This window comes from Hyaena hyaena, unplaced genomic scaffold (genome assembly GCF_003009895.1).
Source record: "Hyaena hyaena isolate Hyena2069 unplaced genomic scaffold, ASM300989v1 scaffold_67, whole genome shotgun sequence".
In the NCBI taxonomy this organism is placed as follows: Eukaryota; Metazoa; Chordata; class Mammalia; order Carnivora; family Hyaenidae; genus Hyaena; species Hyaena hyaena.
The window spans coordinates 2713055-2738661 of NW_024080699.1; the positions used below are offsets into that span (position 1 = coordinate 2713055).

Genomic DNA, 25607 nt, shown 5'->3' on the forward strand with positions numbered 1-25607 from the left:
CACACACACACACACACACACACACACACACAGGAATATAACACAGACATAAAAAGGAATGAGATTTTGCCATTTGCAACAAGAATGGACCGTGAGGGTATTATGGTAAGTGAAGGAAGTCGGAATGGGAAAAATACCACAAGATTTCACTCATATGTGGAACCTAAAAAAAACCAAAACAAATGAGCAAGCAAACAAAAGCAGAATCGGACTTACAAACACAGAGAACAAACTAATGGTTGCCAGTGGGAAGGGGGTGGGGAGATGGGCAAAATGGGTCAACAAGCTTCCAGTTATGGAATGAGTAAGTCACAGGAATAAAAAGCACTGCAGAGGGAAGAGAGTCCATGGTACTTTAATAGAGTTGCATGGGGACAGATGGTAGCTACACTTGGGGTGAAGTAGCATAAAATACAGAGAAGATGAAACACTGTCGTACACCTGAACCAATATAATACTGTGTGTCAATCACACACAAATTTAAAAAAAATATTTTAAAAATTAGAGATTTGTGGCAAAAAAATCAAAATAAAGCCAACTTAAAATGAAAAAGTAATTATATCTTAGGACCTTCTGTTAGGGTGGCTCAGCTGGTTAAGCGTCCAACTCTTGCTTTCTGCTCAGGTCATGATCTCCTGGTTTTGTCAGTTAGAGTCTCACATCCGGCTCTGCACTGACAGTTTGGAGTCTGCTTGGGATTCTCTCTCTCCTTCTCTTTCTGCCCCCCAACCCCACTTGTGCTGTCTCTGTCTCTCTCAAAATAAATAAATAAAAATTAAAAAAAAAATCGTATCTCAATTCTTCTGTATTTGCTAAATGGATCTTTTTATGTTTAGTGGCTCATATTCTCTATCTGAAAATGTGAATACAAATAATTCCAATTCCCACATAAGATTGTTATGAGGGTTCAATAAGCCACTGAGAGTTAAATGTGGGCCGGATACAATAAGAATGTATTACACAGTGGTTATTAACTACTGTTATTATTTATAAAGATTAATTACAATTTATAGGATTGAAAAATAATGCCAAGTTTACTTGTAATGATTTAGAAATAAAATTCAAATTCCTGGTGTCCTGGCATCTACTTTCTCAATGTAAGCATAATTTCAAGGCTTATAAATGTTTAACATATATTACCATAAAGTACTACTAGGGTGTAATTAGTTTTAGTCAGTATTAAGCTAAAGAGAAGTGTTCTTTTAGAATTGGTATTTTAGTACAATCAATAAGTTCTGAAGTTGCAGAGATATCTGATTTGTATTCAAGGGCAATGAACTTGCTTTTAAAGAGTTTTATGTAGTAATGGTAGGGAAGGTCAGATGAGCACTCTGATTGATGCTGTGTCTCTAAGAAGCATAAAAATAACCCAGGAATCACACAAATAATGTAAAAATTCAAAAACACAGAATCTCTCTCATTTTAAAACACACTACACGTCCTCCCTAAATCCTTCATGTCCCGTCTTCTCTTTCTTCTTCCTTTCACGGCAAACTTCTTTCTAGTATCCAGGTGGATATCTGACCCTCCTGACTCACCCTCTGTTCACTTCCTATTGTTGGTAATCAAATTACTACAAGACTTGGTGGCTTAAAACAAAACAAATTTATTGCTTTATGTTGTAGATTGTACGTCTGACATGCATGTCATTGGGCTAAAATCAAGGTGTCAGCAGAGCTGCATTTATTCTGGTGGTTCTAGGGGAAAGTCTTGTTTCCTGGTCTTCAAGAGGCTACCCACAGTGGGGTTCATGGGCCGTTCCATCTTCAAAGCCAGCAGTGACCGTCAAGTCAACTGCCCACACCACGTTACTCTAACTTCTTCTGTAGTCACATCTCCATTGGACTCTCCTCTTTTGCTTTCCTCTTCCACTTTTAAGCCTCCCACCCCCGTGATCACACTGGGCCCACCCAGATAATCTGGGAAAATCCCCTTATTTTAAGGTTAGCTAACAATTTTAATTCCATCTGCAACCTTAATTCTCATCTGTCATATAACCCAACATATTCACGGGTTCCGAGGATTAGGCTGTGAGCATTTCTGCGCTGGCCATCATTCAGCCCACCACAGCCTCTATTTACTGCTTAACGTGCTACAGAACAATGTCCACCTTCATAACAGCACCACAGACTAGGGTTAAAAACAACCTCGGGTTACTAGACAATGGATGCTTTTCAGACCTCACATTACTTGACTTTTCAGCTGTACACTGCAAACCAAGAGAAAGATTTCAAGGAAAGCAAAGTAAGACTAGAGAACCACTTCTGTCCAGCCCAAACTGCCTTGCCCCCAAATGGGATTTAAAGCCACTTCATTTGGGGTAGTCTGTTATGCAAAAAGGCTAATGAAGATATTGGTAAGTTGTAGATCATGCTTATAACCAAGGGAACTGCTCAAGGTGACACAAATCCATCCAACCCCAACATCTAAAAGCCCTGCCTGATCGGACTTCACAACCACACGATGCAGAACTGTTTCCATTGGGTTCACATTGACATTTTGGTAGCTTCCTACTGCTCCTGTCTTCAGGCTGTCACACACGCTGGGTAGAGCCCTGTGCCTGGAACATTCTTCCGTATCCCTTCCGGTTGCTCATCTAACTTCTATTCTTCCTCTTAAATTACTTTAAATGTCACTTCTCTAGGGAGGTCTTGCCTGACAACACAGACCAGACTTAGGTGTTTTCATTACATACTTTCATGAGTGCCCTCTGCATTCCCTTCCCACTCGTGCTTCAACTAATTACTCAACTGTGTGCTAATTTATTTAATGTCTGTCCCCATTTTAGATTACAAGGCCCTGAGGGTAGAGAATCTTGTCTAGGTTGTTTGCCACTATTTCCAAGCATTTGGCATGTGGTAAGCAGGCAACTATTTGTAGCATGCATGAAGAGTTTTACAATTGACAATATCTTGATGCAGTTCACCTCTTGTACCAAAGGGGTCAGTATCCCAAAGAGTCTCCAGGAAACCTACACGATGAACTTGAATTTGAAGCCACATACCATCTCTCCTATGACCTATCATTTATTCTTCTACTTTTGAGACCAGCAAGGGTCCCTATATTTCTAAACTGACTCAGTATCAGGCCCATGGACTGAGGAGGAAGTCTTCACCCAAAAGTCTAGGTGAAGTTTATGTCTAGAGAAGTTACAAGTTACAGTGTGCAAGACTTCTGCCAATGTACAATTCTAGTACTGTGGCACATTAATATGTCCTTGTAGAAAATAATTAAAAATAATTTTAAAATGCCAGTTCCTTTACAGTTTCTTTTAAAAGAATCTTTTCCTCTATTATACTAGAATGATATTCCTTTAATTTAGGTCAAAAATTTTTTTTCATACAAGGGATGCAATTTAGGCCTTATTTCAATGACACTTAATTGACACAGATATTTAACAATAGAAATTACATTTCATTTAGTTGTAGTAGGGTTACCCCATCCTCAATCATATTTCCTTCTTGGATTTAGGACGGGACACTCTGTGGGTCTGCCTCTATGTGTATAGGAAGGGGGGTGGAGATTGGAAGAGAGAGAAGTAGCCTTTAAGCTAGTACATTTCTTTTTGAAAAACAATGAACTAATCTTCAGAACTCGAACCGAAGATCCCCACAAAGTTCCCGGGATTCCAGCAACTTCCTATGACAAAATTATTCATATTTTCACACATTTTATGGGGTTCTCATTAACGATATTGTACTGTATATTTGAAAGTTGCTAAAAGAGTAGATCTTAAAAGTTCTCATCCGAAGAAAAGAGATTTATAACTATCTGAGGTGATGGATGTTAACTAACAGTGTGGGAATCATTTCACAACATATAAACATATCATTATGTTGTATATCTTTAATATAATGTTATATGTCAATTATATCTCAATAAGGCTGGGTAAATATGTTATGAGATTAACATTAAAGTAAATAGCATCTGCTCTTAATCACAATTATTACTTCCTACACATTAATTATTTTCATTTCAAGACAAAAAAAAAAGGTACTCAAAATCACTTCTAAGTATTTCCAACAACTTTTCCTAGTCACACTTTGCGCATCACCGTTGAGAAGTCATGTGACAAGAGCATTAAGAACATGGAACAAACTCACTTTGTTGAGAAGGAACGTACATTGCTAGTTGGTAGAAGACAGTTTCAGCTGCTCAAGACCTGTGCACATCTGATGGGACTTACTGTTGAACCCAGAAAAGTCTCCTATGTTCTTAGTTTATGTGCTTCTATTAATAGGTGGAAAAACTGAAATCCACTTGAGATACTAAGTTTGATGAGCCTTCAGATGTTATGGAAGGCTACAGAAATGCCCTACACAGCATTATTTTCCACTGAGGATGCACAAGGACAACACATGTGAAGAGTTGGGTCAACTTCTCAAGGCTCTGTTTGGTTTATGTAATCTCATGGAAATCAGCTGCCAGGAGGGGAAGCAGAGCTAACAGACAAGACAAAGGGTGAAACCCTACATCTCCTGCTTTCAAAGAGAGAGCCACTGATTATGCTTTTGCTCTCCAAAGACCTACTTATGTCTGGAAATACTCTGACCTCTAGTCATTTAACCTTTTTCATCTTGAATCCCTTTAATTAGCACTTCTCTCTCATGTTTCCTCTTACGGTGACACCTTCCAAAGAGCTATCTGCTTTTAGTCCCATGTTCTACCCTCCTCACTACTCCCACTGTGCACTATTGCTTGGCCTTTTATTTTTTTTCTCCTACAAATTTTTATCTTCCTTCGGATCGGCCTCAAATACAGTAACTCCTACACATTCTGGATCTCATTTCCACCTACTCTTCCTCCTCCAGACCACCCAGATCTTTCCTGATCACACCTCTTCTTGTCTTGCATTTCAAGTACAGTCTTAATATGAAACACCCCACATACCTGAAAATAATTTCCTTTTAGTGTCATGCCAAAGTCATCTTACTTTTTTTCTCTTTTGGTTTTAGCTCAACATTCTAAATAGCACTTCTTCGCAAATGCGTCCCAGCTGATCAAAATCATTCTAAAGTTCTGACTAAGACATCCCTATCAGTGTTGGAAATTAGTCATATTTACTTCAAAGCAAGGAAAAGGAAGTTCCTTCCATTACTGCCTGTTTTGCCAAGTACTACAGACTGCAATGTATCATGATCCACTGCAACTGTTACCACCTCAGCAATGTCCTCGCCCTGCAAAGTGTGAGATGATATTAATACTCAAAAGTGAAACTTTAATGCTTTAAATAACTTCAATTCATATTGAAAGGATGAGTCATGATACTGTCTACAAGGCCAGGGTGGCGTTCATTATTAACACGGCTCCTTGGCATCACCTTTATAAACCCCTTTGTGATTTGCTTCTTCACTCTCTTTAGTGTCTTAATTCTACTGATAAATCTGATAGTTTATATAGTAATAAATCAGCTGGTATTTGGATATAATTACCACTAACAGATCAGAGAATACTAAAAGAAAAATTGTTTCTATAGATTATTTTCCACATAGAATGCCCTCCCACTGTTAGTTCAAATGAACACAGTTTTATGAGACAAAGAGAAGGGCGCCTGGGTGGCTCAGTTGGTTGAGCGTCCGACTTCGGCTCAGGTCATGATCTCATCGTTCATGAGTTCGAGCCCCGTGTCAGGCTCGGATTCTGCATCTCTCTCTCTCTCTCTCTGCTCCTCCCCTGCTTATGCTCTGTGTCTCTCTCAAAAATAAGTAAACATTAAAAACTTTTTTAAAAAACAGAGACAGAGAGAGAGAAGGAGAATAAATTAAAATATTTATACATTTCTTGTTGTAACCATACAAAGAGAGGTAGTATGTATGGTTGGCATGTTATAAGATTTGGAAAGGCCAAATAATTACATACAGGAGAAAAACCCATTAAATCCATTGTGAATTACAACAGAGCCTAACAGGATATTCATGATGTAGAATTGTAAAAAAAACCCACAGAAATGTGACTTGTAACAGACGAGTTTACAGGAGTAGTCAACAGATTACAGCCCGGGAGACAAGTCTAGTCACTGCCACTGAGCCCTAAGGTAGAAGACAAGCAGAAACAACAGAAACGAATGGAAGACAATTACAACTAAACCAGGTGTATAGTAGGGAACAACTGCGCCTACACAGTTCTGCCAGAAACACTATGTCCCATATCTGGCAAGTGTCAAGGTTAAGCATCTGTCGAGGTGATACTAATGTTATACTAATCTTATTGTTTGGAGAAGCTTGTGCCAATCAGGCAAACTTTATCCCAAGGGAAGAAGACTGGTCAAGAAATCCCCAGGGAGCCATGAATCTGAGGAGGACTTGGCAGCAACCTAGTTATAAATATCCACGTCTGCTCTGTTCCCAACACGTTGTTGGGAGCTTGTTTGGTTGGAGGCTCTAAAAGGGGAGCGCAGTTACTCATGTACCCTTGACCGAAGAAGGGTCTTCCTCTATCGGGGAAGGTCGTCTTCTTCAACCAAGCGTCCAGCTTCGGGAGGGACGCACATGGAGCAGTGAGGGAGGAAGTGCACACCCGCCTAGCCAGCCAGGTCAGCCGAATCAACTCTGGCGATCAGTAAAGTGACAGGTGTCGCAGCCAGATCGCCCTCACATCCTGCTTCCAACACATCCTGAGGAACAGCAAGAATGCTAATAAACCTCATAACCTGTCCCTTCCGCAAAACTTAGAGACAAACCAAACTGCGCGATGGGCAAGCTGAGAAAGACCCGGACAGGACACAAGCACCGTGGAGAGGGTAAGAAAATGCAGTCAGACAGCAGGGTATAAAATTAATGTACAAAGACTGTCAGCTCTCAGCCAGAAGATACAGTAGAAGAAAAGACCCCATTTACAGCAGTGATACATGACAGATTATCCAAGATTAACTTAAGAATGTGAGCAGAAGGAAAATGAGAAACACGCCTTTAGGTCTCAGATTTCACCACATGAGAAAAGACATACCGTGTTCCTAACCAGGAACAATCATATCATAAAAATGCCAATTCTCCCCTAAATTTTTTTAATTAAAACAATCCCAATAAAAACACCCTGACAAGCTCGACACCCACACAGAACTCGACAATTTGATTCTAAAGTTCATGTTGAAAAATAAACATGATGGCCACCTCAAAAGGTCCTGAAAAAGAAGACCCATAAAAGATGAAGTGGACCAGCCTTGCCAGGTGCTAACGCACACTGTAGAGCTCTAATAAACTAAAATAGCATGATTATGGCAGGTGATTCAACAAACCAAACACAGCAGAGAATCAAGAAACAGACCCTGATGTATATGAGAATTTAAAATATGGAAAGGCATAGCCTCAAGTCAGTGGAAACTTGGACTTTCTTTACTAAATGGTATTGGAAAAACCAGTAGCCATATGAAAAAGATTAGGTTAGATGCTTATTTTATGTTACACCTAAAGAAAAATGCTCTGTGTATATTAAGTACTCAATCCAAAAATAAAACTATGCAAGCCCTGGAAAGAAACACTGGTGAGTTCCTTTAAAACCCTCAAATTTGAGGAGAACTTTTATGAGGATTTTATGACTGGAAAGCAGGGAAATTTTTACAATGCATCCTGCAAATGGTTCCTCTCTCTAAGAGCTCCTTGAAAATGAAGAAAAAAAATGAGGAAAGGGTACAAATAATTTTCAGAAGACAACCCAAATGACCTTTAAAACATAAGCAAAGACGTTCACTGTGACTAAGAAGAATGTATGTTATCTCTATACTGAGATGCCACTCCTCGCCTGTGAGACTGGGAAATACCCACAAGTACACACATGCTCCGTGGACAAGCAGGCACTCGAGCATAAGGGATGCGAGGATAAAACAGTGCAACTGCTATGGAAGGGTATATCCAAGATACAGAAGGGTATATGCAAGATATAGAAATCCTATAGTTTTTTCCTATGCAAGGGGGAAATTACATGTGCAAAGTTATATCTGAAGCATCAAAATAAGATTAGAACCAGCCCAAAGATCCAGTCATACAGAACTGGTTATATACACTATAGAACAGATCACTATGAAGGAAATGATAAAGAATGAGAAGATCTTCTTTTTTTTTTAAGATTTTCTTTTCCAGTAATCTCTACACCCAACGTGGGGCTCGAACCTCCAACCCCAAGATCAGGAGTCACATGCTCTACCAACTAAGCCAGCCAGGTGCCCTAAGAATGAGAAGAACTTATGTAGGGTGAGCTACAGGACACACTTTTAAGTGAAAAAAAGAATGGTCAGAACACTACCCAGAGCAAGCTACCTCTGGTTATGACCGTTGGTAGTTCATATCAGGGACCCTGAAATACAGCCCCACCAGAGTTCACTTTTTAACATCTTGCTTTGAATACAGACAGTTAAAGGAAATGATTCTTGCCTTTCCATTAGAAACTGTATCTCAGGTAACCAAAGAATTACAGTGGATGACAGAAAGCCCCACCTATTGAAAAAATGCCAGCCAATATATATAGAAGAAATTATGGATATAGAAAATCACCATTTTGCAACTCATAATTCACTGAATTAAGCAAGTAATTATCAAGTATTAATTGTTAAAACCATAAAGTGCCAAAAACTCACACAAATTATTTTCACTTTTTTTTTTTAATTATTTTCACTTATAAGGAAAAAACATAACTCTGTTATAAATGGAGCAGACTGTCATCTCTCTAATTTAGTCTTCGCATTACTAACAACCAGATAATGGGTTTCTCCCGATGTGATACAACAGGGAACATGCAACACCACCTACGATTTATTCCAGCTAAAATACTGAATGTCCATCTATCAATTCCAGATCTAACTTCCCAACTACTGAAATTCAGTAGAGAGATGGATAAGCTAAAAGATAGACTACAAGATAATTTCTCAGACCGATAAGCTGTGGATATATTAAAAAAAAGAAAAAAAAAAAAAAGGGCAGGTTCCAGATTAAGAGACTTCAAGGCCATAACAACCAAGTACATGTTCCCAGACTGGATCCTGGTTTGGATGAATCAGCTGAAAAGGATCTACGTGACAAGCAGTGAAATGTGAATATGGCCTCGTGTGGTAGATGGCCACCAATTATTTGTAGTCCCCTCATCAGGAAGTGAGGTCTTCGGCGAGCATGTGAACAGGGACCCTCGTACACTCTGGGTAGGAAGGCACCCTGATGCAATCCCTCTGGAAGACAGTATGGAGACTCCTCAAAAAATAAAAATAGAACTATCATATGATACAGCAACTCCACTTCTGGGTATTTTTCTGAAGAAAATGAAAATACTAACTTCAAAAGATATATGCCCCCTCCTCCCCAAGTTCACTGCAGCATTATAGTTATGAGAGCCAAGATACAGAAACAACTTAAGTGTCCATCAATGAATGAATAAAGAACATATGGTATGTATACACAGTGGAATATTATTCAGTCATAAGAAAGAATAAAATCATGTCATTTGTGACAACACAGATGGACCTTGAGGTCATTATGCAAAGTGAAATAAGTCAGAAAGACAAATATCATATGATCTAACTTATATGTGGAACTTCAAAAAAGAAACAAGACAAAAAATAAGCTTATAAACAGAACACTTAGGTGGCTGCCAGAGGCAGGGGTGGGGGGAGATAGGTGACATAAGTGATGAGAGTCAAAAGGTTCAAACTTTTGGGGGCACCTGGGTGGCTCAGTTGGTTAAGCGACCAACTCTTGATTTCAGCTCAGGTCATGATCTCACAGTTCGTGAGTTCGAGCCCCACATCAGACTCTGTGCTGATGGTGCAGAGGCTGCTTGGGAATCTCTCTCTCTCCCTCTCTTTCTGCCCCTTCAGAGCTCTCTCTCTCTCTCTCTCTCCCTCTTTCAAATTAAATAAATAAACATTTTTTAAAAAGGTACAAACTTTCAGTTATAAAACAGGTCATGGTGGGGCACCTAGGTGGCTCAGTCGGTTAAGCGTCTGACTTCGGCTCAGGTCATGATCTCATAGTTCGAGGGTTCAAGCCCCGCGTCAGGCCCTGTGCTGACAGCTAGCTCAGAACCTGGAGCCTGCTGCAGATTCTGTGTCTCCCTCTCTCTCTGACCCTCCCCTGCTCACGCTCTCTCTCTCTGTCAGAAATAAATAAAACATTAAAAAAAAAAAGGTCATGGAGAGGTCACGTACAGCAGGGCAACCATAGTTGATAATATTGTGCTGCATATCTGAGACATCTTGAGTTCTCATCACAACCAAATTCTGTCACTACGTGTGGTGAGGGACAGTAACTAGATTTACCGCGGTGACCATTATGCAATATACACCAATACCAAATCATTATGCTGTACACTTAAGAATAATATAATGCTGTCTATTAGATCTTAATTTAAAAAAACAAAAAAAAACAAAAACAAAAAACTGGGGCGCCTGGGTGGCTTAGTCGGTTGGGTGTCCGACTTTGGCTCAGGTCCTTATCTCACGGCTCGTGGGTTCAAGCCCCACCTCGGGCTCTGTGCTGACAGCCAGCTCAAAGCCTGCAGACTATTTTCAGATTCTGTGTCTCCCTCGCTCCCTGACCCTCCCCTGCTCACGCGTCTCTCTCTGTCTTTCAGATATAAATAAAACATTAAAAATAAAGTAAAATTAAAAAACTAAAAAAAAAGGGGGGAGGGGGGAGTCTATTTCTCCACCCATTGAACCCAGGCTGGTCTCATGTTAGAGGAGGCTGTGTGAGTCCCAGAGCCTGGCCTTGGGAGGCCTGGCAGCCTCTACCTCTGCCCTCTCCGCCGCCTTCCCAAGCAGCCCTGAAGCTGCCATGCTAGGGAGAAGCTAATCCACCACCCTGGAGGATGACAGGCCACGCAGAGAAGAGCGGTGCCTGAGACAATAGGTGGAACCCGCTTTCAGATATGAGAGTGTGAGGCCAGCCAATCCTGCAGCTCGCGGAGCACCCCATGAGCAGGCCTGGGCTACACCGGGGAACTCCGCCCACCGACCCACAAAAATATGAGAAAATAAGTCATTGTTGAAGCAACTAAATTGTAGAGTGGTCTCTTACGTGCACGATAAATCACAGGCACTGCTGGGTATTAAATAAAATGAGCTTATTCACCAGGAGAAGCAGACATCATCAGTTGAAAAACAGATGCCGGGGGGCGCCTGGGTGGCTTAGTCGGTTAAGCGTCCGACTTTCGCTTAGGTCATGATCTCGCGGTTCGTGGGTTCGAGCCCCACGTCGGGCTCTGTGCTGACTGCCAGCTCAGAGCCTGGAGCCTGTTTCAGTCTGTGACTCCCTCTCTCTCTGACCCTACCCTGCTCACGCTGTCTCTCTCTCTTTCTCTCCTAGAAATAAAATTTAAAAAAAAAAAAAAAAAAAGAAAAACAGATGCCGGTTACAAATTGTAGGTAGTACAGGACAGCCTCCTCTGATAGCACGTGCCTGCGTGCGGACACAGACAAAAAGATCTAGGACATACGTACGAAGTAATAACCAAGCCATCTATGAGGTAAACTCTCAGTAGTGAGAGTGTTTTCTCATTTTTGCTTTCTGACATCTTTTATTTTTCTTATTTTTGCTTTTCCATATTTTCATAAGCATATATGTGCTTTTATAGTAATAAATTGTTTAAAAATGTATTATGTTTTTAAAAAAGGTTTATAGTGTTTACCTATTCTTCAGACAAAAAGGTCACCTGGGTGGGCGCTTGGGTGGCTCAGTTCGTTAAGTGTCCAGCTTCGGCCCAGTCATGATCTCATGGTTCATGAGTTCGAGCCCTGCGTCAGGCTCTCTGATGTCAGCACAGAGCCCACTTTGGATCCTCTATCCGCCATCTCCACCCTCTCTGTCCCTTCCCTGCTCACGTGCTTTTTCTCTTTCTCAAAAATAATAAATTAAGAAAAAAAAAGGTCAGCTGGGTCCCTGAAGAGTTCAACATGAAAAGTCTTGCTATTAACCTCTAATCAATAGACTAAAGAGATAATTATGGGCTGAACTGGGTCCTCCTGGCCTGCCTCAAATTAATACAGTGAAGCCCTAACTCCCAGTGTCTCATAACATGCCTGTATTTGGAGACCATGTCTTCAAAGGCAATTAAGTCACTAAAAGGAGGCCATTGGGGGCGGGCCCTAACCAATCATGCTGGTATCTTTATTAGAGGCTACGGAACACATAAAGCTCCACCGGGTGTGAGGCAGAGGGAGCACTGTTGGAAGAGGCAGCAGGAGTGCGGCCACCTGCCAGCCACGGAGCGAGGCCTGGAGCAGACTTTCCTTGTGGCCCTCAGAGGAAACCAAGCCTACCGGCACCTTGACCTGAGACGTCCGGCCCCCAGAACAGTGAGGAAGCAGACTCCTGTTGTTTCAGCCCCTCTGTCTGTGGTATTTTGTTCTGGCAGCTCAAACGGGCTAAGACGAGGAATAAGTGTATAGCACAACATTTGGAAAGCTGACCCAGTGCGCGTTCTAAGCACTGCAAACAGAACCATAAAAACAGTTGATAATGAAGTCTTGCTCGAAGATGCTGAGAAGTTGTGACTTTAAAGTCCAAGAACAACTATTCACATCCATAACGAGAAATTATGTTAAATACATGTACGCAGAAAGGAAGTAGAGGGCATGCTTTCCAAAGGCACTGCGTCACTCGTGATGGAGCCAGCGTGCTATTCTAGTCCACATTCTAGTCCAAGTTCTAGTCCACGTTCTAGTCCACGTTCTAGTCCATGTCCTAGTCCACATTCTGGTCCACATTCTACGTGAGATGGCATGAGAAACGGGTTTTCTTGTTTCCTTCTGTATTTATTTATGGGCAACTAACAAAGAGCAAAATTAATGGAGAACCAACAACTAAAAAGCAACACTATTAAAGACTATTATTTTTGTCTTGTTTTGTTTTCAAACGTTTATTTATTTTTGAGGGAGAGAGTGAGAGTAGAGGAGAGGCGGAGACAGCAGGAGACACAGAATCCGAAGTAGCCTCCAGGCTCTGAGCTGTCAGCACAGAGCCTGACGCAGGGCTCAAACTCACGAACTGTGAGATCGTGACCTGAGTCGAAGTCAGACACTTAACCGAATGAGCCACCCAGGCACCCCAAGACTATTGTTTTCTAATCAAATACAAAATAGTTCATTCATCGACTTCTAAATTAAAAACATGATCTACAAAACTACATTATTTATGATAAGCAGCAAAAAGAAAAGACCAAGTCCAGTTAATGTGTGAGAACAGGAAGAAGAGGAGTGGGAGAGAAAAGCTGCCGTGCCTGCCACTTCCGGCTCACACCACTTGTAAATCTTAGGCACATTATTTCACTTTCATGAGCCAGTTCTTTGTACAGGGGGAAGCTTAAACAAGATCATTACTTCTCAAGCAGGGTTCAGGGACTTCCTAAGGCTTCCCTGGAGATTCTTGTAGGGTGGGTATAGAAATAAACTGGCAGGACTTAGTGCCCTTGGGCTCAGATTCAAGCAGGGGTACTCATTTCTATTTGTTTTCCATTTGAATGTTTGTGTTGTCACTCCAGGGAAGAGTTCTCCTTCCGGAAACGTTCAAAATCATTGAATTAAAGTGCTCTGTGCCGTACAACTGGGATACTCCAGGAATACCTACTTAAGAATCAGTAAATAACACAGCCAAGCAGATACATACAGGAGGCGGAAAGAAGAGCCAAATGATACTGACTTACAGGAACATGGGGTAGATGATGATGTTAATGGGGGACCCTGACAGGGCAGGGCAGAGTGTGACCTCCATGCTTAAGAGATTTAGGACTGTGAGTTGATCGTAAGCATTCCAAACTGAGCCTGAAGTGTAAGTTCATGACTCAAAACGTGAATGCAATTTTAGGCATCGTTAACAGAAGTATAATTTCCAAAACAAAGGCATTCAATAAAATTGCCAAATATATATTTAAGAATCTGTTTGTACTACCAATAATCAAAAAGTATAGGCAGCACTGTTTGAGGACTTTGAAATGAGTCAGACCTGAGTTCCAACCTTCATTCTCAAGTTTACACAAGACATGTAACTTCAGGAAATACAGCTTCTAGAATCTTCAACATCGCTAATGAGGGGACTCTGGCAGCACTGTTATGAGTGTTAGCGATCACTACGGATAATACTTAGCACGCAGCGTAGCGCGGGCACACCATACACACTCATAAAATAAGTGATGCTTACCGAGCACGATGCGAACTTCTAGCTCATCTAACCCTCAGAACAGTTCGATAACTAGGGGATCATAATACATAAATGCAAATTATCACAAGGGTGGTGCTAAAAGTGTACCACGTGATGTAGTCCCTGAGGACAGAGGGCAATCCTAGCAGTACCACCATTTACCATTAGGAGGAACACAAAACTGCGCAACTTTCCTGCAAGGCAACCTGGCAACATGTAACAGCGGCCATTTCCAAAGTTCATACGCGACGGTCCAACTCTGTCTGGGAGGGGAAAGGATTCAGAAAGTGTCTGTGGGTAGAAAGGGAAGTGCTCCACTGACTGGCTCCCTTTACATGCAGATTTTTTTTTTTACCAAAAAAGCAAAGCATATCCAAGAATAGAAGTCTCCCTTTTTTTCTTTTTCCCCAGTTACTGATTTCCACAAATAGTCCTTCGTCAGCCCGAACCTCGACGCTTCCGAGAACTCCTGAGGCAGACACTGTGGCCCGTGTCACCGTTTGGCTCCTCACATTTGAGTGGAAGTGCAATGCCCAGGGAAGCAGACCGCCCCTCCCCAATGATTCAAGGGTTCCTTAAGGTCAATAAAGGAATGCGGAATAGAAGTATATATATCCCTGCAGGGAAGGAGGTCCCAAATCCAGAACAATCAATGGTGTTCAAGGAACTGCCATCACAGAAAGAATGAAAGGCAAAACATTTCATTTCTTCTAAGTCTAAAGTATGCTTCCCTTTGAGTTCATTGCAACACAGGACCCAAGGGAAAAAGTGTTCCCGTGAAAAGAACAACTGACAACCAAGGGCCAACGGACACTTACCTAAAATGAGATGAAGTTTGGTTTCCGTCTGGAAAGCATAGTGCAATGTCACCAAAAACGCGGACTGCCTAATGTGCTCCAGGACTTGCCGCTCCGTCCTCGTGTGCTCTGTGGTTTTGGCCTTTTGAACTATTGTTGCCTTTTTCAATACTTTCATGGCATACAGCTTTCCCATATCGTGACCGCTGATTTTACGAACTAGAAATACTTTTCCATAAGCTGAAAATGAAAAAGCAAAAAGAAAAAGAATGAAAATACTACACAGAACGGTAACCTTATTGGCGGTTGAAAGTTAACAATGCGTGACAAACATTCCTTAATGAAAAAGTATCTTTATTGCCGTTTCAAATAAAATAGCTTTGAGAGATTTTCTTCAACTTTAGGCCAGATATATTTCTAGGTCTAAACCTTGGTATTTACATCTCTCACCACTGCTGACAGAGTTATGCTTTCACTCTTTTACTGGTATTCTCTCAATATTTTCAGCTGTAGGAAACTAGCTGCCATTATGGACAATTAACCACAGTCCGATTCTGGAACAACCTGCACATTTTAGACATCAGATAAAATCTTCAGGTTTTGCTGTTGTTGTAAACAAATGAAAATAGTTCTTAAGAATCTCATACACCTATAAATCCAGCACCTTGACTATCCCTCTATCCTTAATAAAAAAATCTAAAGGAACGTAAGCTGACATCATATAAACAAAAGAGATCTTGCAACTTAGAAAATATTAAGATACCCTAAATTTATCAGCAGTCCTGACAGAGAAGCCCCTTTACTCTCTGGGCAATAATTCGTGGCTCAGTAGGTCAACCTGGAAAAGTTTTCCCTAAGGACTCAGTTGGGCAAATACTGTGTGTGGTGTCCCTCACCCAGGTGCAGGGACTGGGGTCTTATGGGCAGGGCAGGTATCTGCATTTATTTACCTAGAGAAAGTTGGAGAGGGGAGGAGGAGGAGGAGGGTCGAGGAACTGTAGGCAAAGACACCAGTGAGAGGGAAGGGGTAGGTCCCCAATGCATCTCTACAAGTAGTATTAAAATTCTCTCCCTTTGAAAGACCTCCTGGGGTGGTAAGCCCAGGCCTGCTTTTGAAGTTCAACACTTTATTTATTTTGAGAGAGGAAGAGAGCACAAGTGGGGGAAGAGGGAGAGAGGGAGAAAGGGAGAGGGGGAGAGGGAGAGAGGGAGAGAAAGAATCCTAAGTAGGCTCCCACCATCATCGCAGAGCCCGATGTGGTGCTTGAACTCACTAACCATGAGATCATGACCTGAGCTGAGGTAAAGAGTCGGACACTTAACCCACAACACCACCCTGGCGCCCCAAGTTCCATACTTTCATTTGACCATTCTGGAGTTAGTCTGAGTTCTGGCCCAGACCTGGGCTTCCCTGCAACCTGTCCACACCTCTACGGTATTCAGCACATAATTCTGTTCTGATCCGCTCACTAGTGTGAGAGAGCTTTAAGGGAGGGGCTCTTGTATACTCTATGTTATTCAGGTCAGTCACTCAAGAAAGAACTTAGTACCAACACATGACAGACATACACATACAGATCGGGGAAAGGCTGGAATACTCCTGAGGAGGACACTTTCTAAGGAACTTGTCTCTGCCGGGCTCTGTGCTGAACATATTCCTCACACTGGTTCACTTAATCCTCAGAACAGCCAATGAAGGTGGTACTTTTAGTAATTCCATTTTACAGCGAAGAAAAGGGTTCAAGGACTGTAGGGAACTGGCCAAAAAGACGTGGGTAAGCAGTGGCAGAGCCGATGCAAACTTCAGGGACCACACTTTTGACTGAAAATGAACTTAAAAAATGACTCCACAAATACCAGAAATCGGATGCTCTGGTTTTAGTAAAATTGCTACCATACACATACTGAATACTTTCTGGAATACAGAGAAAGTTCATAAAGGGTTTGCCTTACTCCATTGTAAATAAAATAATTACAGACTGGGATTTTAGTGAGGTAGAAGTGAACCAAAAAAAAGAAAATGACAACTTTCAGAAGCTAACAAATTACCTAAAGTATAAAAATGAAAAAAGCTCATCTATTCCAGAAGCCCTGACATGAAGCTGGAAAATCTTGAGGAGGCGAGCTGTACCTCCACGGACTTGGCCATGATAGAAACTCGGGAGGAAGTCAAGTCCTCTGCAAGCACGAGGCCTTTGTGTTCCCTACACACATAGCACCTGCCCTGACTTCCTGTCCCCCAAGACTCCCATCTCCAGAGTGCTCCCGGCCTTAGAAGGGATGTGAGCCGTGTATGCTGCCCAACAAAGAAAATCTTCCCATGACATCACTGAAAGATGGCTTTCAGCTTATTGCCAGCTGGTCTCTCAGCCTAAGTGTTGACCATGCGGCAGACAGAGCGCAGGGTGTTAGCACTTAACATCTGAGTACTTGTCAGGCACTGCAGAGGTGTGTTAACTCATTCAATTCTTACAGCATCCCTGTAAGTAGGTGAGGAGGGTTGCCTCCCTTTCACAGACGGAGAAACTGAAGCCTAGAACACCATGCTTGCCCACCTGGCCCTGCGCCCCACATTCTTGGCTCTGCTGCATCTGCCTCCCTTCAGTGGATGACCTCACAGGCAAATGAATAAGGAGTGAGACATTAAACGGAAATCACAATAGAAGTAAGAGGTTTTCTCGGTGAGATGGACACAGTGCTGTTAGCTTTTATAAGGAGAAAGTGTTGCAAAGCAGCCCATGTTGTTGATGGTGAGAAGGGGTGGAAATATTAGAAAATGTTCCTTTTATCGAGTGGAAACAGGTCTTTTTATAATATTTATCTGCTGCTCCCTCTACACCCTCTGGACTTACAAAAAGAGTATTACCCTTCTGTTAAGATAACTTTTAAAATACTTAAAAACACTATCATGCCGTCTCACCTATGCACGATGTCCTTATTCCTTAAACCAATCTTAAAGTAAATGATTTTGAGACTTCTCACCACTAGGAGGTTCCACTGACGTACTCTGTGAATTACAAATATTTTTTCTTTGATTTCTTTCCTATTACTTTAACTGCTTAAAAAAATTTTTTTTAATGTTTATTTGTTTTAGAGAGAGAGAGAGAGAGCACAGGGAGGGGCAGAGAGAGAGGGAGACACAGAGCCTGAGGCAGGCTCCAGGCTCCAAGCTGTCAATGCAGAGCCCAACACAGAGTTCAAACTCATGAACTGTGAGATCACAACCTGAGCTGAAGTCGGATGCTTAACCGACTAAGTCACCCAGGTGCCCATCTTTCCTATTACTTTAAGAATACGTCCTATTATATTGGGGCGCCTGGGTGGCTCAGACAGTTGAGCGTCTGACTTCGGCTCAGGTCACAATCTCATGGTCTATGAATTTGAGCCCCGCATTTGGGCTCTGTGCTGACAGCACAGAGTCTGGAGTCTTCTTCAGATTCTCTGTCTCCCTCTCTCTCTGTCCCTCCCTCACTCCTGCTCTGTCTCTCTCTGTGCCTAAAAAAACGAATAGATGTTAAACAAATTTTAAAAATGTCCTGTTATGCTAAATATGAGGTAGCACAGAATGCTAATGTTTGTCAAACAATATAAAATCATCCTGCTGCTGCATTATATACTACTTGTCAAATAATAAACAGTCATCCACCTTGCTGTGCGATAAGATCCAGAAGCTCACCAATAACATAACATATAAAGACTACATATATCCTGCCAATACAATTATTTTCATCTATCAGAAAATGTCAGGGGAAAAAAAAAAGTAGGATAAAGCTTCCAATCTTCTGTGTTTACTTTTATAGTTGCCATGATTAACTCAAGCTACAGTACTCTTACCACATAGTAATTCAAGAAGTGCCTTTCGACATTCCAAATAACAAATATTTCAGACAAGCAGGATCCTAGGAGCACGATGCCCAACCAGAACATAGTTGCCTCCACACAGCCTATTTTCTTTCTTTCTTTTTTTTAATAGTTTATTGTCAAGTTGGTTTCCATATAAGACCCAGTGCTCATCCCCACAAGTGCCCTTCTCCATGCCCATCTCCCCCCTTCCCCTCTCCCCCCCTCCATCAGCCCTCAGTTTGTTCTCAGCATTCAAGCAGCCTTGTTTCTGAAGCACTTACCACACTGCAGAGGGGGAGAAAACCCAGTCACTACTGGAGAGACTTCAAGGAGCCGCCCTCCCTGGGTAAACCGGTTTGCAGATGAGTACGGAGGGAGAAAGTACAGCAGTCCTTCTGGAGAGCAATACCATCCACTCCACAAGCACCTACATGCAGTCCAGTATTTGAGGAGGGGACACTAAAACTGGAATTGATGGCAGTTATTAGATCCTTCCAGTTTGTAACCAGATGAATGGTTGCTTTGCCTTCTGGTGCAGCCAGCGCCTGGCTTTCTCATTGGTTAAGTGGCGTGCTGACCTCCTCAAAGAATTCCTATTTTGACAGCGTCGTTTGGAAACTGCAGAGGCCGATGCTGAAAACTCCTCTGGCCATAAAAACATAAACAGCAGTACTTCCTGCTCAGATGGAGCCCCTAAGTGGATGTTAGGCCACACATCTGGGTTTGCTGCTTAGGTGGAGACAAAGCTTCCTGCTTTAGCATGATTCTAATTTCCTCACCAACACGCAAAGGTTTCAAACGCTTTATGCACAACCCTCACTGGAGTCTTGTGTGCTGCTGTGAATCTTATCGATTTCATTAGCACCAGGGCCTTATCAAGATACTCTGTCAAGAAATGTTAGCAAAAGAGGGCATGGAATTCACTGGTTTTCCAGAGGACCAGGCTTGCAGCGCTTGACGGAGAGGTAGAAGCTCTACTTCTTTAGAGACTGAAGGAAAATCAACTCTATGAATACATGACACGAAGGATTAGCCCCGGACTTAGCTTGATAGACATCTGTGACCAAATGGAGGAAGTAAATCCTTCCATTCTAGGCCTTACAGGCGCCATTTTGGGTTCAGCGTAAGACCAGCGCGCTCTTCAAGCAGCCATTTCAGAGGTGGGAACTGGATCGAGACATGTAAGTAAACTCCAAAGCTGGAGAAAGACTCCAGAGCTCGGAGGAGACCAACAGCTATCTTATGAAGGTTACTTCTTTTCCAAGTGAAATGTGGATTCAGAAATCGATCCTAGCTGACACAGACAGCACAGTGTTGGCAAACCTTGTTGCGATGATCTCAATAGCTTGAGGATAAAGCAAATAATATAAAATGAACTAAACCCAAGGATCATGGGGAAATGTCTAGTTCCTTGGTGTACAACTCAGTTTGCTTTTCCAAGTGCGGGAATCTCATTCCACTTGCCACAATTACCATTATGAATCAGGCGTTCGGTGCTTGTTGTCGTAATAAAGCAAAGTTAAAACTGATAGTTTTAAAGCAAGAGGACATTGACGCTGCCATCTCAAATGACACCACACAATTGCAACAACATTTTCGAGCTAAATAAAAGCAGCCTTCTCGCTGAAGTTTATTTTGAGCATAACTGAACGGATCTTTTTGCTTTATTTGTAAGATGTGAATTCATTAAAAAGTTTTAGGAAGTAGCATCTAATCTTTGCATTAAAGTGATAATGAGATCACAATTAAAAAAATAATTTTACAGTTTGTAAGCGCAATCACTTTACAATGCCATACACTTAAACAGCGAGCAACATTTGCATATGTTTACATGCATTATTCTGGAGGAAGAGTTAGTGAAGAACCATTGTTCTAGAAGGTCTCTGGTTTATTTCCTTGATTACAGTCCTCACCCTAGGACATGCCGCTCTCCCTGGGATCCAAGTGGCTCAACCACTGTGAGACCACTGTTTCCCATCACTCACATTTTTTACTAATGCTATTTAAAACGGTGTACCTTGTACATGCTGCTTATCATCTAGAGCTACACTTTGGGTTCAGACCAAACTTCCAGCAGAAACTACTGTACTTGAACCATGGCTTTTAAAAATAATGCATGGCAGAAATTCTTAGTGACTTCCACTCCAACCGCAGACACTCCCCGCTTTCCCTCTGTACAGCACATTGCTCCACTCTGACGGCCCAGGACAGGGTCACACATGCGTTTCTGTGCCCATGTACTTGGCCGTCTGCTTCACACCACTAGTGGATACTCACTCGTGGCCTCACCCATTTACTCCTGTTATTGTGATTATATAATTTAACTATATGTTACATAAACCGCTGACATGTAAATGTGAAAGAAAAATGAGGTTGAATACTTTGGAAGAACTAGATAAAAGCAAGACACTTAAAAAAAAAAAAAGAACTGCTGAAAAGCTAGGTGTGGGTGGAGCACTATAAAAGGCTTGGGGGAAAACTGTGGAAATCTAGAAGGATTCTGTACTCAGAGTACTTCAAATGCTTCTGGTTCCCACTCTGCTTTAAAGAATCCGAAACTTAATTTTAGATGATGCACAAAATTTTGATTTCAGTGTGATTTATATGATATAAACTATTGTTTAAGAAATGATTCTCGGGGCGCCTGGGTGCCTTGGTCGGTTAAGCGTCTGACTCTTGGTTTCGGGTCAGGTCAGGATCTCACAGTTCCTGAGTTCAAGTCCCACACTGGACTCTGTGCTGACAGCACGGAGCCTGCTTGGGATTCTCTCTCTCCCTCTCCGCCCCGTCCCCGCTCGTGCTCTCTTTCTCTCTCTCAAAATAAAGAAATAAACTTTAGAAAAAAATTAAAAACAAAAAAGAAATTATTCCCAAAGAAAAGATCCCATGCCTACATCCAAAGACTAGCAAGTAGGGGTGCCTGCCTGGCTCAATCTGTAGAGCATCTGACTCTTGATCTCAGGGTGGTGAGTTCAAGCCCCACACTGGGTGCAGAGCCTACTTAAAAAACAACAACAAAGACTGGCAGATGAATATATATTTATCTGTTGTAAGTGAAGTTAATATGTTCAGAGTACATATTTATATATATCCTCTTAGAGAGATTTTCTTCTTTAACCAACTTTTTTTTTGATTAACCACAAGTACCAGTCATGTCATCTCGTTCCTCACTGCTGGGACCCATGCGTGTCTCCTCCTTCCAGCTACTGGAATCTTGTTAAAGGGGGACCTGGCCATCAATCACACTAACCATGGCCCCAGCGTGCTTTCACCCTCCACTGGCAAACCCAGCTTTTGTGCTGTCATCTAAAAATGATAAAAATACAACCCTTCTGGCTCAAATCAGTTGATGTCCAACTGCCCTTAAGATAAGGGGAATCCTTAATATAATTACATTATCTGGCCTCCAGCTCCCTCTTTCCCCCTTCTCACTGTCTCACTTAGCGGAGTCTTTCAGACCACCGGCCATTTCTGACTTCTACCACTACCACAGTGCCTCAAATTTTATGCTCTCATAACACCATGCATTCTTTGTCACAGAAATGATCAGAAACACGACTTTTCATTGGTCTGTGTGACCACTTCATTGTCTAACTTCCACAGGACTGGAAATTCCACAAAATCATAATCATACACTGTCTGCCTTAACTCCCTTTGTATCATTAGCAAGTAATTGGAGCCGGCACATCAGGGAGACTCAAACAATGCTGAGTACATGAAAAAAATGAACAAATAAGCTAGCAAACAGGAGCAGGCCAAAGAAAGCTCTGCAGTGTATAGCCAAATACCCTCTTCTCAGCAGATAATTTTGCTCTAAAATTGAAGCTGAGTCTCTAACAAAAGAAACCCGTAATGTAGACCCGTGGTATCGAGCTACACCCGGCCAACTCTTTTCCTTGGAGGAAGGAACAATCAGCTTCGTGAAGCCATCCCTTTTAATTTGGGTATTAAATTTGATTCCTGGCAACATTCTCCAGTGAAAATGAACTCAGGAAACTTAGATGCCACCATTCTAGAGCAGGAAAATGTCTTAACATGACATCCATATATAGGCCACGGCATTATAATCTGCCACAACCACTGAAGAGTGAATTACAATGCCTGGCCACATCTCTTTTTTGGATGTATTTAACCTGGGAAAATTTCTGTCTTTCCACATGTGATATGTCCTGGCACTGACCAGCAGGCCACCTGCCTCCCCCTCCTCCTTCCCCTGTACAGCTTCACTGACCCCAAGACCACATTGTCAGAAATGGAACCAAAGAAGAAATACACTCATGGAATTCTGAATTTCATTTGTCTTGCTCTTGGAAACTAGATCCTTGTCAACAGGCGAGCCGAACATACATGGTGAGTAATGCCAGAGTGTTGTGTATGCAGCCCCAGAGAAACCACCATCATCCATCTCAGAGAAATAGCTCCACTTCAGTATTCTTGTAGTACAATCAGCCACAAAAACACACACTCACGAGTCCAATGGTGAAACTGACTAACCGTAATTTGGTACTTCTTTTTTTTTTAATTTTTTTTTTAATGTTTTATTTATTTCTAGGAGAGAGAGAGACAGCGTGAGCAGGGGAGGGTCAGAGAGAGAGGGATTCACAGACTGAAACAGGCTCCAGGCTCTGAGCTGGCTGTCAGCACAGAGCCCGACGCGGGGCTCGAACCCACTAACCGTGAGACCATGACCTAAGCAAAAGTCGGACGCTTAACCGACTAAGCCACCCAGGCGCCCCATGCCTCCCTAACTTTTCTGATTCCATTTACTCATCTTGGTGTTATAGTAAGGATTAAATGAGATGATGCATTTAAAGCATTTTCTGTATTGCCTGGCACCTTGTAAACTTTCTTTTTTTAAGTTTATTTATTTTGAGAGAGAAAGAGGGAGAGAGAGCATGCCTGCAGAANGAGAGAGACAGCGTGAGCAGGGGAGGGTCAGAGAGAGAGGGATTCACAGACTGAAACAGGCTCCAGGCTCTGAGCTGGCAGTCAGCACAGAGCCCAACGCGGGGCTCGAAACCACGAACCGTGAGATCATGACCTAAGCGAAAGTCGGACGCTTAACCGACTAAGCCACCCAGGCGCCCCTTTAATTTGGTACTTCTAAAGATCCATCTGGGGACATCTGGGTGGCTCAGTCAGTTAAGCATCTGACTTCGGCTCAGGTCATGATCTCACGGTTCATGGGTTCAAACCCTGCATTGGGCTCTGTGCTGACAGCTGGAGCCTGTTTTCAGGTTTTGTGGCTCCATCTCTCTCTGCCCCTCCCCTGCTCATGCTGTCTCTATTTCTCTCTCAAAAATGAATAAAACATTAAAATAATTAAAAATAAAATATAAATAAAATAAAATAAAGATACATCTGAAATAGCTGACTAATTAGACCTTAGAATCAAAAAGAAACATTATTGTCCAAAAAGACAATAATGTCTTTTATGGGAGACTAATAAAATAATGTTTTTCCAATAATACCATCACATCTTTTGTCAAAGATGCTATTCTCATGATATTATTTAATGTTCATTACATAGGAACCATTTGATAACTTCAGCACTTGTTAAAAGTCTCTGTAGACTGGTTTTTGGGGGCACCTCATGGCTCAGTTGGTTAAGCATCCAACTCTTGATCTCACAGTTCATGGGATCAAGCCCTACAACGGGCTCTGCACTGACAGCATGGAACTTGCTTGGGATTCTCTCTCTCCCTCTCTGACCTTCCCCTGCTTGCTTGCTTGCTCTCCTTCTCTCTCAAAATAAATAAATAAACTTCCAAACAAAAAGTCTCTTTAGACTGTTTTTTTTCCCAAACAGTGGGCGATGGTATCAATTTAGTGAGTCTAAACAGCATTTTAAAAAATTAAGAGAACCAAATATACTAAAAGTGTCTCGTGAAACCTGTGCTTCCTCTTTATAAATGCATGCCCATGTGGAGGTGTACAGGAATGTAAACAAATCTGAACACATGGGAGGGGAAAAGAGTGGGGAGTACACAGCAGCCATTAACACAAAGACTGCCAGACTGCCTGAGGCTGAACCCTAGACATGTTATTTAGTAACTGTATGGCCTTGGGTAGAACAGTGAACAGTGTCTCAATTTCTGCATTAGGGATACTAACAGTTTATACATCTTACTTTCTGTTCCAGAGGTTAAATAAATTAATGCAAGCATCCTGGCAGATAACAAATGCTATAGAAGTGTTAGTGGAAGAAAAGTGTGTGTGTGTGTGTGTGTGTGTATGTGTATGTGTACACATAACATAAATACACACACTGAGTTGCAATATAAAAATATGCTTATTTCATCCTATGGGCAATAGTCAAAACAGCTTGAAAGCCACTGTTGTAAATGGATTTATATGCTTTCTTTTCCTTTAAAAAAAATTACATAAGCCACAGAATTTTCCCTTTTATTCCTACCCCTTAATAACCTCAGAGTTAAATTTAAGACTCAATTACAATGCCTACCTCACCCCAGATGTCTGTAACATCTATTTCACTTTCCTTGTATCTGGCTTTCACTATGTTTTCTTTTTTTTTTTTTTAAGGTTCTCTCTTTTTTATCTTGAAAATGCCTTTTATCTCTTTTTGAAAGTAGGCAAATTTTAAAACACAATTAAAATAAATGCACTTGACTTTATATAGTTATCAAACAAGCAGTGATTCCTAAATTCCTTTATATAACAGATAACTGTACACTAAATTCCAAATATTGAAAAAATACATACCTATAAAATGAAATATTTCAAAATTTAAAAGAAAAAGTGTCTGAAGAAAAAAAATTAAAGAAATAAAATTTTTAAAGAAAAAAGAAGAATCTGAGCCATTTAATAGAACTATTTTGTAAAAATTGTC

General features: G+C 41.6%; 1 protein-coding gene across 1 annotated transcript in view; it reads right to left on the reverse strand.

Annotated features, from left to right (window-relative positions):
• Nucleotides 1-25607, reverse strand: part of RPS6KA5 (ribosomal protein S6 kinase A5) — a 179614-nt gene that overhangs the window by 91649 nt on the left and 62358 nt on the right. Inside the window, exon 3 of the mRNA XM_039232507.1 lies at nt 14936-15154. Coding sequence (XP_039088438.1) covers nt 14936-15154 — 219 coding nt within the window. The remainder of the gene's footprint in view (nt 1-14935; nt 15155-25607) is intronic.